Source organism: Gobio gobio (genome assembly GCF_949357685.1).
Source record: "Gobio gobio genome assembly, chromosome: 7".
Classification (NCBI taxonomy): Eukaryota; Metazoa; Chordata; class Actinopteri; order Cypriniformes; family Gobionidae; genus Gobio; species Gobio gobio.
Window position 1 is genome coordinate 30,843,114 of NC_137103.1, and position 14,153 is coordinate 30,857,266.

General features: G+C 38.0%; 1 protein-coding gene across 5 annotated transcripts in view; it reads left to right on the forward strand.

The window, feature by feature from the left end:
- The window catches only part of dgkg (diacylglycerol kinase, gamma), a 133,657-nt gene that overhangs the window by 34,346 nt on the left and 85,158 nt on the right, over positions 1-14,153 (forward strand). For all 5 annotated transcript variants that reach the window (XM_079821271.1, XM_079821269.1, XM_079821270.1 and 2 more), the window contains exon 2: positions 2,687-3,044. In XM_079821271.1, coding sequence (XP_079677397.1) covers positions 2,984-3,044 — 61 coding nt within the window. In that variant the 5' untranslated portion in view covers positions 2,687-2,983. The remainder of the gene's footprint in view (positions 1-2,686; positions 3,045-14,153) is intronic.

Sequence of the window (14,153 nt, forward strand, 5' to 3'; positions counted from 1 at the left end):
TTTTTACACTTTGTGCAGGCCATTTGATACTTCTTGTCTTCGTCCTCCCTCATGTTTTAACTCTTTTTCTCTGTTCAACAAAAAAACTTTTTTCTCTGTACAACAAACATCACACATCACTCTGTGCTTTTTAAACCAGTGGGCATGAACTTACTCCCTGGCATGCTGTAACTCATGGCAGCCCTATCAACTCCATTGATTTTTGTCTCTTTTTTTTTTTTTTCTTCCTCTTCTCATCACGGCAGTTTCGGCTCCTCACTCAGATTTTATGTCTGTTTCTTCCCTCCCTGTGGATGTGCTGGCAAAGTGCTGTTGATTTCTTGTTCTGCTCAAACTCATTGGGAGTGTCAGAACAGGGAGAGAGACAAAGCGAGAGAGAGAGAAATAGAGACAGAACGAGAGTATTCAGCAGACAGAGAGCGAGTGACATTGATTGGTGTGGCATGCTGAGCACAGAAGCAGGCCAAGCCCATGTGAGTCATTTGCTGAGTGGCCCTTTGAACTCAGAGCTATATGGAGGAGCAATGCTATGTTGTTTTTTAACTGGGTGTACTGGAGCAAAGACAATGTCCAACTGAAGGCAAAAACAGCATGAGTTGTACACCTTGACAAAAACAAAAGGAGATACATAATTATTTTTACGTAAAATTGTATTGACAATTAAATTGAGGTTGCTTTTTCTTAGCCTAGGAGGCTTACTGTTGTTCTCAATTGTGTTTTGAGCCTAATTCTTGTCTCATATGTTTGTTGTAAAATCTCTTTAATGGAAACAAATGAGAGAACTATTGCAGGTGTTATTTAAATTATCTTTTGGGTGCAATTTCTCCATTGAATGTTGTAATTAATTTTTGCAATAAATCGGCACATTAAAAAAAATGTAATCGCCCTAATATATATATATATATATATATATATATATATATATATATATATATATATATATATATATATATATATATATATATATATATATATATATATATATATATATATATATATATATATATATATATATATATATATATATAATATATAATATATATTATAATATATAATATATATTATAATATATATATACACACACACACACACACACACACACACACACACACACACACACACACACACACACACACACACAGTGCATCTGGAAAGTATTCACAGAGCTTCACTTTTTCCACATTTCGTTATGTTACTGCCTTATTCCAAAATGGATTAAATTGATTATTTTCCTCAAAATTCTACAAACAATAAAAACGAAAAGAAAGAAGAAAAACACAAAAGTATTCACAGCCTTTGCCATGCCTTTGTCAAAATTGAGCTCAGGTGCATCCTGTTTCCACTGATCACCCTGAGATGTTGCTACAATTTGATTGGAGTCCACCTGTGGTAAATTCAGTTGATTGGACATGATTTGAAAGGCACACACCTGTCTATTTAAGGTCCCACTGTGAACAGTGCATGTCAGAGCACAAACCAAGCCATGAAGGAATTGTCTGTAGACCTCCGAAACAGGATTGTATCGTGGCACAGATTTTGGGAAGGGTACAGAACAATTTCTGCAACATTGAAGGTCCAATGAGTACATTGGCCTCCATCCGTAAATGGGAGAAGTTTGGAACCACCAGGACTCTTCCTAGAGCCGGCCCGAACTGAGTGATCAGGGGAGAAGGGCCTTAGTCAGGGAGGTGACTAAGAAGAGGATGGTCACTCTGACAGAGCTCCAGCGTTTCTCTGTGGAGAGAGGAGAACCAGAAGAACAACCATCTCTGCAGCACTCCACCAATCAGGCCTATATGGTAGAGTGACCAGACGGAAGCCACTCCTTAATAAAAGGCTCATGACAGCCCCCCTGGAGTTTGCCAAAAGGCACCTAAAGGACTGTCAGACCATGAGAAACAAAATTTAGGAACTGGGAGACTAGTCAGGATCGAGGGAAAGATGAATGCAGCAATGTATAGAGACATCCTTGAAGAAAACCTGCTCCAGAGTGCTCTGGACCTCAGACTGGGGCAAAGGTTCATCTTCCAACACGACAACGACCCCAAGCACACAGCCAAGATAACAAAGGAATGGCCGTGGGACCTCTCAAGCTCCATCAGGTTGGATGGGGAACATCCAACCAGATGGAGCTTGAGAGGTCCTGCAAAGAAGAATGGGAGAAACAGCCAAACAAAGGTGTACCAAGCTTGTAGCATCATACTCAAAAAGACATGAGGCTGTAATTGGTGCCAAATGTGCTTCAACAAAGTGTTGAGCAAAGGCTGTGAGTACTTTTGTACATGTGATTTCAAACAAACTTCTTTCATGTTGTTATTATGGGGTATTTTTTGTAGAATTGAGGAAAAAAATTATGAATTTAATCAATTTTGGAATAAGGCTGTAACATAACAAAATGTGGAAAAAGTGAAGCGCTGTGAATACTTTCCGGATACACTGGATGTATATGTGTGTGTGACACATGTGAGACTTCTGACGAAGCAGGACTTAAGCAAGAGTCTTCATGTTCTCTCCATTTACTCTCTAGGATATAGACACACAGGCTCTGTTGTTATTGGTCTGTTTGACCAGAGACCTTAATACATGTATGTTTGTAATAAATAATGCTTGACATGAGTCGCAAACCTTAAGTCAGCTTAGAGACATTACTAAATCTGTTTTTCCCTCTCTCTCTCTTACTCTATAGGTCACTCCGTTTGAGAGGTCATCAGTTGCTTTTCCGTGTGCACCTTTCACCTCACCTCACCACAGCAAAGCTACTTCGATCACAGCCCTTACTGGTGGCACGGCACTCAACTCACCTTCACACTGTCCTTGCATCCCTCCCTTGTTTCGCCACTCCGCATTGGGGACGCCAATTCACCATCTGCTCGTGAAGGAAAGCGATATGGACATGCCAGATTGTACCATCTCTTTCTCATACCTCACCTGAGGACAATCAGCTTGGTTCCTCCAGCTCGCCGCGAGCGCTCTGATCAGCGAGATGGGAGACTGGGTGTGTCTGAGCCCAGCTGAATTCTCCCAGCTGCAGCAGTACAGTGAGTGTGAGTATCTGAAGACAAGAAGCCTCTCCTCCGACCTCTGGCGGGTTGATTGGAATTGATTTTGGGGCTGCTAGGTGGATAAGAATGGATGGGAGTTTTTATCGGTCCATTTAGTTGGTTCTTGGCCATGCTGTTCGTTAACTGTACCACTCAGCTCCATTGTTTTAGGTGATGCTTTGCTTAATATATTTAGGATGATGCATACACATTCTGAGGCTGACCCACTGGACTTTCAGGAAGCAATGCTGGGAATGTAGGCTGTATTGACGTAACGCATCAATGTGCTGCCAGTGCTCTCTGCGTCAGTATTGATTAACAACGTTTAATGCAGTTATTGATGCAGACCACTTTATAAGCTAAACAAGCCTATGAAAATTTTCGATAACATTATAAATTGATGGTCTTTCTTATCAGTTCACAATTTTTTTATTTTGCAAGGGATCTATGACGACAGATATGAGGGAGTATGGAATGGTTATATTGATTTGATGGAGGAAAAAAGTGAAATCGGATACTAAAGATGAATCCGATATTAATTCAGTGCGTTTCTATTATTATAAGAGCTTTCGGTAAGTCTGACTCATCTTTTATTATAGGACTGGCTGTGCCAGCACATATGCATGCGTAACGAGCATGGGCGTAAATTTCATCTAACAGTTAGGGGGGACAGTAAACAAAAAATATCTCGAGCAATTTTTGAAGGGACACAAACAATACATCCAAAATTGTACTTGTAAGGATATGTGTGGCATTTTTCTGAAAAAATTATCTTGTGTCCGTTTTTCGTTTCTCTGTCATTTTATCTGGCCAACAACACAAAGCAATAGTTGTTTAAATATGAGTTATCATAGGTTCACCACGCGGTAATATAATTATTAAATGATCTTGCTTCTTCCACATAGCATTGAGCAAAACCAATCATCATTTTTTGTCATTGCTTTTTTAATAACTCTGCATCGTCTGTATTAAAGAGAAATAAAATACTGGATTTCCACAACTACTGAATAACTTTGTTCTCTCCCACCAGACTTGTGTGTGTAGGTGAGGTGCGTGGTGGACCAAACCACTGAGAGGCAAGAGAGGGGGGACTCAAAATGTTTCTAAACTTAAAACTAGGGCTGTCAACGTTAACGTGGTAACGCATGCGATTAATTTAAATTCCTTAACGTTAGGGGTGTGCGATATTGACAAAAAAAGAAATCTCAATATTTTCTGGGATTTTCTCGATAACGATAATTAGACGATATTTTGCTGAGTGTGTTATTGTGCTGGTACTTTGGCAGGTTTAGGACTGCCATGGTCAGCTGACTCCTAAAGTTTATAATATTCTTCATATTCTGTGTGGTGGTTACATCTTTTGTGTTAATAAAACATTTTATAAAAATGTATTATAATAAGACACAATAGGGCTGTTATCAATCAAATTAAATAAATATCAACAAAATTAATCTTTGCAGTGCAGAGGAAACAGAGGCTGCATCTGAAGTGGCATTTACATCATTTACTGTTTTTACTGTTTGATCATTTACACAGCTCAGAAGTGACAAATGAATAACCTGCAGTTATGCATAAATCATGTTTTGATGTTTAAAATATAAAATGTTGAATAATATTGATATTTGAAATTATTTAAAACATGAAAAGATACTTTAACTGTGAAATTAAAACAGCCAGTTGGTGGCAGCAAGTCACGTTTAACGAGTGAGTCATTGAGATTCAAACAATTCATTCAAACAGCTGATTCATTCAAGGAACGAAGCATTTGACTATCTTAATCTATATTATGCTGCGTTCCACTGCACTTTTAGACACGCACTTGCGAACTTCCCTGAGCACTTCCCCTCGGGGGACTCCCCGCCGCCACTTTGAAGTGCGTTACACTTCGTGAAGTGGACAAGGGAAGTTTATATGGACAGACCCTTGCTCCCTCGATTTTGACCGAGGGAGCGAGTCTACTTCATATGTTCACTTCAGGCAGCTTCATATACCACAATGCAACACGATTGTGACGTCACCGCATATCGCGTTTAATTTACCCCACCACAAACAACTCTGATATTTTTATTATTTTTAAAAACATTTAAAACAACCCAAATACACCTATATACATATATAATGCTGCATTAAACAATTTCGTAAAGGAAAAAAATAAATAATAAATCAACTCCATAGTGGATTCAAAGTGATCAAGGGCTTAGGACGTTCCAGTTCAGTCCATTGCAAATGTTCCTCCAGTAGTGTGCACTCATGCAACGTAAGCAATGACGCACATCCGAGTGATCGAGACGGAGGGAAGTTAACTAGTGAAGGGCATAATAAAAATGAACTGGAAAGCAGCATCAGTCATTGAATCATTGATTCAATTGATTCGTTCAAAAAGCTGATTCATTCAGTATGAAAACACTGCTGTGTTTTGCTCAGAGACGCAGATACAGTGCTGTGTCTTTGTTTTGAACCATTTTTCGAAATAGAGCAAAAACAGGCAATATGGAAGTCTAAACTGTAAGTCACTTAATATTAACTTTGTTTAGTAAACTTGCATAAAATCAATATCACATTTGAAAAACTGCAATCTTTGTGTGATATCTTATTAACTATATTATATGATATGAATATAGCACGCAGTGAAAGCGTGTACTCTAATGCGCACCCGCACTAGTCTAATCAACAAAACTACATCACGTAGTGTGTGCGTGCACCCTCTGGGTGTGTGTGAGGGATATACTCGATAATGTCAGATCGCACATTGTTAAAACAACAATTACAATAGTATCGCAGACGATATATATTGCACACCCCTACTTAATGTGTTAAAATAATTTAACGCAAATAAATTACAGAAGTACGTGAAGCTGCGATTACGTCATTAACGTAATTTCCGTCACGCAGTTAGATGATCATAGAAGTAGGGAGTTTATCACAATCACACTAAGCATCTACAGCACCTGTAACCCTGGTAGGAGGACATTTCCATTCTAACTCTTTAACTCAATTCTGCTTCTCTGTTTGTGATCAGGCCATTTTAAGCCGTTAAACTCTGGGAACGTTTTCAGTGATCCAGTAATCGAATTCATTCAAACTGAAATAGAGAATAGAGACTCACATTCCGTTTTTAGTGAATTATTCATTCCAGTGTGTGTTTTGCTTTAAAACACGGGCTCTGTTGTATTCTGCAATTGTTTCTGAAGAGTGCAATTTTGTTGTCGTACAGTAAGCGCGTGAGAGTCTGTTCTATTGATGCACAAAGAACAAACCGTGTATGTGCGCGCTCTAGATCACTGATCGCTCTGCATTCATGTACAGACACATGGTACATTCATATTGTTTCCACACACACTCTGGAAGGATAATGTTTGATTTGTCATGCGTTTAGTAATTGTAGGTTTATGCAGTCAAAGTGGTTGATTTTTTGGCTTCTCCGTGTGGTGTGGTCCAGTTCGGTATTGCAGATTGACTCATCTGAAATGAAAACAATCTCGTTGTTGTTGCTCTGTACACACTGTAAAAAAAATTCTGGTCTCCAATTGAAAATTTTCTAGTGACTGATCACATCTAAATTTTTCAGTTGGCCAAATTGAATTTCTGTGAATTGATGCAATTTAATTAACAGAAATTCAATTCGGCCAACTAAAACAATTAGATGTGATCAGTCACTAGAACATTTTCAAATGGAGACCTGAATTTTTTTACAGTGCACATAGCTGCTATACACTGTGAATTCTGTAACGTTTTTTTTCTGTAATGTTTTTTTTCATGGGTGCTTAGGTGTGTATACATTTATTATATAATATAATTATATGGACTTATATGGTGATTTGGTGTCATTTTGTAGTCTCCAATGATCCTTGAAGCTTGCAGAAAATACAGTTTTCTGACTGTTTACTTTGCTGGATATAGCAAATGATGACAAAATGAATGTGTTTATTGAGATAAATGGCGTATGCTTAATTTTATAAGTGTGCGATTGATCGTGATTCAAAATTTTAATTGATTGACAGCCCTACTTAAAACGCATATTTTGCCACGTTTGCATTTTTATTGTTTTACTACTTACACACTTATTTTGAGTATATATCATTATATTATTTATAATACACAATGTGGTTTTTAATGATATTTTTAAGGGGGGACAACCCTCAGATAGGGGGGTCCTGACCCCCGACCCCCCCACGATTTACACCCATGGTAACGAGGAGGACTATGCTTCATTTGGTCAATAAAGACCGGCCCATTTGTCATTCTCACTAAAGATTCCATTAAATCTGAGAGGAAGCGTTACGAGCATTACTGGCGTTGATGATATTTTGACTGTTTTCTTTACAAAGTTAATTATGTGCATATTGTGTAATTGGCAGATAGCAAAGCAGGTGGTTGACTTCAGGCTAGATCTCAAGTGGCAAGTACAACAGTAAAGTGCAAATGCAAGAATGCAAACATATTTTATTATACAAGTATATATAAATTTAGCTGGCAAGTTGACAGTTCACTATTCAAGATTGAGGATAGAGCAGTCACGCTGGTGTACATAGTAGGACAATGGATTGTGGGCAGTAGGAGTCAACACTATTAGCTACACTGCTACAGAAACAGTGTTGGTTTAATGCTGGCAGCGTAGAAATCAGTGTGAAAGTGTATTTCATAAAGTCTTCTCTTTAAAAGGCGGTCTGATACAGTATGTTATATTCTTAATTTTACACTTTATGGACTTTATTCAAGCTTATTATTTATTATTATGTTTTTATGTTTATTAAAATGTAAAAAACTAATAGATACTTTTCAAATATAATACATAAAAACAAAATAAAATATTTAAAGGAAGAATAGCAAAATAACAAATTAATCTGTGCCTGGATAGTCTATGGGCACTTTATTAAGTTATAATACAGGCTATTTGAAGGGTTTATGGTAGGTCCATCAAAGGCTCTCGTATCAACAAGAAGGTTTGAATTTCACAAGCTTATTTCTTGAGGATTGGGCCCTTATGTATACCACAGTCGATAATTACCCCATCAGAAATGTTTGTTTTGCTTTTTAGTAAATTAAACAGAATTATTTTTAATTTAAAATAGTTTTAATATAGTTCATATAATTTCAGATTTAATATAGAGTAAAAGCATGTACAAATGGAAATATGCATTTTGACATTTTCTCAGTTATCAAAACATTATTTAGGCAGTGTTTATAAAATAAACTTTACATACTAAACCTCTCAAAGCCTCTATTGTTGTGTGATTATCTGCACGGCTTGTGTAATATGAATTACAAAGAGACCTTTGTACCATTTTAAGAGCTTACCTGTAAAATTACCATAAAAAATGCCAAATGGACCATTTATCTATTCTTTGTGAGGTTAACTGGCTTGTAGGATGCTGGTAATAAATCTAAAATACTCATAAAGTCAGGAAATTTACTTTTGTTTCGTTTGGAGTGACCCCTGGTAACAGATTTGATTAAAAACCCTTGAGGAACAGTGAAGACTGAATATAATCAGTTAGAAGTGCTCTTAGCCTGAACTCTGCCAGCATACCTTATTTAAGGTATAATGCCTTTAAAAATAGCACATGCATTATGTGGAGTATATTTTGGGATACTGGACACATTTCAATTAAGAATTAAGTAGGTGTGAGATGAGGCATTAATCTTAAACTTTACATCTCAGAGATAAATTACCAGGCCTTTCTGGCTGTAGCACAGATTTTAGCATTACTTTAAGGTAATTATGAATGCAAAAGAAATGGTGTAAAAAATGTCATATCACAATTGTGGTGACCAAAATGATCATGGTTTTATCACTGTTTTGTTCAAATGTGATGGAAATGTTCAAAAGTACTGATACACACAGTACTCAATACACACATTCCCACTATACAACATGACTTCACCATCCAGTTAGGTACATCCTTGATTTCCCCATCAAAGTCAGTCAGAAATCTTGGAGTAACATTTGACGACCAGTTGTCCTCCAGAGAACACATTTCTAAGACAGCTCGCTCGTGCAGGTTTGCGCTTTTCAACATCAGGAAGATTAGACCGTTCCTAACAGTGCACGCAACACAGCTTCTTGTACAGGCCCTGGTTATTTCTAGACTTGACTACTGCAATGCGCTTCTGGCTGGACTCCCCTCTTGTGCGATCCAAACACTTCGAATGATCCAGAATGCAGCAGCACGCCTTGTCTTCAACGAGCCCAAAAGGACCCACGTCACACCTCTCTTCATCTCTCTGTACTGGCTACCACTCGCTACTCGCATCAAGTTTAAGGCGCTGACGCTCGCTCACGCACTCAGCTCCTGCGTACTTTGACCCGCTTCTACGAGTCCACACCCCCACCAGAAGCCTTCGTTCAGCTAAGGAGCGACGGCTTGTGGTTCCATCACAGAGAGGCATAAAATCCCTTTCCAGAACATTTTCATTCAACGTTCCCAGCTGGTGGAACGATCTTCCAACCGCCATCCGAAATGCAGAATCATTGACAACATTCAAAAGTCAACTAAAAACTCATCTCTTCCGTGAGCACTTAACCTCATAAAAAAAAAAAATCCCCTTTTTCCCTCCCTACTCTAGCCTGTGCTACACTGAGCAACGTACACGGTCTTTCAGGGAGTATTTCAGGCATTTGTTGCGCTTACTCGACTCTTCATGACCAATCGCTTCCTGTACTCCCAAGTTGTAAGTCGCTTTGGATAAAAGCGTCTGCTAAATGCATAAATGTAAATGTACTCATTTCACCCAGGTGTTCAGGCGCAACACCGGTTACATCACTTGACACCGCCAATTTCACTTGCGTCCTCATGAAGTTTGTCAATTAAATGCGTTTAAAGCCTTGCCAAATTGAACATTAAAGTGATTGTGCACTATTCAAGAACAACAATTTGAAAAACTACTCCATTCAGTGCTCATGAGCTTTTCTCTGTGATACAGAGAGCCGTGTCGTGTCTCTGACAGCGCGCGCCAGATCACTTTCACTTGCGTCCTCACAAAACTTTGTCATTTGTATGTGTTTTAAGGCCTGCCAGTTTGAACATTGAAGCGATTTTAGACCATCAGATGTGTATTATGTTGAACTAATGCCTGATATATTGTGGCACACGAACACTCACAGACTGTAGCTCGCCATCATGTGAAGCTCGTGCGCAGAGGAGCGCACTCAGCACAGAAACTCATTGTCAACGCTGCCATGATTTATCACTATAGTAGCTTAGAAACTCAACTATTATAGCATAGATTTTAATACCTTTGAAGTAAATGCAAACCACAGCTTCATAATTAATAGAGACGTTTGTCTAATTCACACACACAATTATTCTCACATTAATGCATTCAGATAAATAGAATGTATAGGCCTACTGTGCTAATTTATCTGATGTACAACAAACAGAAAGACCCATAGACAAAAACTGCTGAAAGTGAACCGTGTCCTTCAAGTATTTTAAAATCACAAAGAAATGCACTTTCATTAGAAAAAAATATCCCACCTTTAATAGTAGAAAATATTTACAGTAAAAACCTTATCAGTGAACCATGAGGGCAAAAAAAAGAAAAAAGAGCTAAATATTCGTTCATTAATTGTAATCGAGGTAAAATTTTCAATTAATCGAGATTTTTATTTTTGGTCAAATCGTTACAGCCCTACTATCAATGTTTTTTTCACAGCTGGAAAAAATCATTATGAAAGTGATTCCAATTAGTTCCTCTGTGCCATTATCTGTATAGTTGTGGTGTGGACTCTGCTATTCTTGTACATATATAACTATTTTTAAAACTATATATTTATTGTTATAGTTATCGGTTTTAATGATAATTAAATGATAATTAAAATATGAAACCGTAACACTAACGGTCAGGAATTTTATCGTGTGATAATCCCTATGTGTTTCATCCCTAAATGAAACCGTAAATTCAATATGAAAAAAAAATTGGCTTGCAACTCTTTTACTGGTTCTATCATACAATGTAGGCTGTCCTCAAGAGAAGACAGTGTGTGTGTGTTCTTGCCACTGAGCAATGTGTGGGCTCAGCTTGGTGCTAAGGACTTTATTGTTTTGATTCAGTGGAGTTAATAATCAGTGGAATACATTTGTCATCTCTGCAAAATGAGCTGCTAATTGAAACTCCAGTCACAGCAATAAGACTCCCCACTATTAAAACACCCAGACACACGTCTGTTAGTTAAAGGATGTGTTTACTGCCCACAGAAGCCACAAGCAGTTTAGAGTTTGGTGTCAGTTTTTAAGTCAGTGATGAGTTTTGTATGTTTAACAGTGTCAGAGTCAGTTTTTCCCTTTCCAAAGACCAGAGATTTGTAAACCTGTTTTTGACCCGGTGTGTTTTTGACCTCTGACATCACACTAAATGTTCTGAATTAGGATCTGAAACTAACAGCTCTTAAACCTCTGATTGATAATAAATGTTTGATATCAAGTCTTTCCGACCACAGAAATCACCAGATTTTTTTGTTCTGAGTTGTACATCTTTGAGGGAAGACTCATTTTGCTCAGATTAAATAGTGGGTGCAGTTTTGTTTTCAGTCACGAGTGTCTGTCACATAACCTGCTGCCCCCAACTATTTTCCCCTTAACCACTGAGTCTCTATACCGACTCACCTCAAACTACTGCTTAATGATTTGAATATCTGAATTTAATTTTTTTATCCATTTACAGATAGTTCACCCAAAATTAAATGTTATTAATTCCATGGAACATGAAAGTATACATGTTTTAACTCTTTTCTGTACAATGACCATTCATATAGTTACTGAACTGTCAACCTCAAAAAAGGACGAAACCAAAAAAAAAAAAAAAAACATTACAATTTAATTAAAAAAAAAAAGTTACACTATGGTGAGTAAACAGCCTAAAACTTTTTGCAACAACTGCCAATGGCCGGTGACTTGTAAGAAAATGTACAGGCCACAAATATTTTTTACCAGCCATGAAACATACATCCTTATTAAAGTTACAAAAGTTATTCAGTCTAGAGAAGTGTGATTTTTCTTTGTCTTTTGTTGTTTGATTAACATTAAAACACACAGACCACAGGAATTAGGCTGCTGTCACTTTAAGAGCTAATGCGCGGATCCAATACTGATACACATGCATTTTCTAAACTGACTATGTATACGAGGACACTTCCCGGGTCATCATTTTGTGTGAATTTATCTGTTCAAGCTTTCTGGCCACGCGTTTCGGATGTTTGCTCACAGACTACTTCAAACCAAACCGAGTAATGAATTGAGTTCCCTTTCGTGTCTTCTTGCGCTTGAATATTCAAATTAGAAAAAAGGCTTAAACTTTCTTGACAATGCAGCGCTGGCCCGCCAACTGTCCCGAGCATCGTTCACTTTTTTTCATGTTCATATTCTCACAATATTGGATTGTTAGAATTCATTAAAATGTTACTGGCCAACTAGCGATTGACACTGTGTCATATACCCACTAACGCAGATTTTTAATTGCATTTGGTGCTTGGCAAGTGTTCATTTTAGGCCCTGTGAGTAAATATTTTCATTTCTTAGGTGAACTGTCCCATATCAAATGGTGGCTTTTCATTTACCTACTGGTGGTTTATAATTTTTACATATTATATAATTTTTTATATTTCAAATTCGTTTATATACACTGATCAGGCATAACATTATGACCTAATATTGTGTCGGTCCCCCTTTTGCTGCCAAAACAGTCCTGACCTGTCAAGGCATGGACTCCACTAGACCCCTGAAGGTGTGCTGTGGTATATGGAACCAATTTGTTAGCAGCAGATCCTTTAAGTCCTGTAAGTTGCGAGGTGGGGCCTACATGGATCGAACTTGTTTGTTCAGCACATCCCACAGATGCTCGTTTGGATTGAGATCTGGGGAATTTGGAGGCCAAGTCAACACCGCAAACTCGTCGTTGTGTTCCTCAAACCATTCCTGAACAATTTTTGCTTTGTGGCAGGGCACATTATCCTGCTGAAAGGGAATACCATTTCATGAAAGGGTGTACATGGTCTGCAACAATGCTTAGGTAGGTGGTATGTGTCAAAGTAACATCAACATGGATGGCAGGACCCAAGGTTTCCCAGCAGAGCATTGTCCAAAGCATCACACTGCCTTCGCCAGCTTGCCTTTTTCCCAGAGTGCATACTGGTGCCATGTGTTCCCCAGGTAAGCGACGCGCACACACCCGGCCATCCACGTGATGTAAAAGAAAACACGATTCATCAGAACAGGTCACCTTCTTCCATTGCTCCGTGGTCCAGTTCTGATCTTCACGTGCCCACTATTGCCTCTTTCGGCGGTGGACAGGGGTCAGCATGGGCACCCTGATTGGCTGCGGCTATGTAGCTCCATACGCAACAAATTGCGACGCACTTCTGTGTATTCTGACACTTTTCTATCAGAAGCAGCATTAACTTCTTGAGCAATTTGAGCTACAGTAGCTCATCTGTTTGATCGGAACACACGGGCCAGCCTTTGCTCCCCACGTGCATCAATGATCAATATATATATAGGTTTAATAAATTATTTTATATATATTTATATGTTCTTTCATTTATTTTATTTCCGTTTTTAGTTATTTTATTACTTAAACCTATTTCAGTTTGTTGTCAAGGTAACTTTTTAAAATGTTTTTTTTAAATTCAGCTTTATTTCAGTTACCAAATACAATATTTAATAGTTTAGTTACAAAAACAAACTATGTTTGTAATGGGGAAGGGCCAATACTGCATAAATCAAGTGACTTGCAGTCAAATGTAGATTTTATTTATTTTCTTTAAAGGCAGTGAAAATCCAGCAGGAATAGAAACTGAAGAGATTGAGCATATGTGATTAATAACATTAGAGTTAGCCAGCCAATGACTCAGATATGACTCCTATCAGTGCTGGGGATTAGCATCTTCTATGAGGAAAGCACCTGTTCTGCCCTCCAAGACGTGTGTGTGACAACCAATTCCAGGCTTAGAGAAAATAAAAATGAAGTACAGGGCAGCAGGCTCATTTCTCCTGTCATAATGCTAATAAGCTTTGGTGACATTTTCTGCTCCGCTATTATCTCTGCTTAATTAGCCTATTTTGGCAGATTGTAGCATACATCTACTGTTCCCAATATTAGATATCAAATGCATGG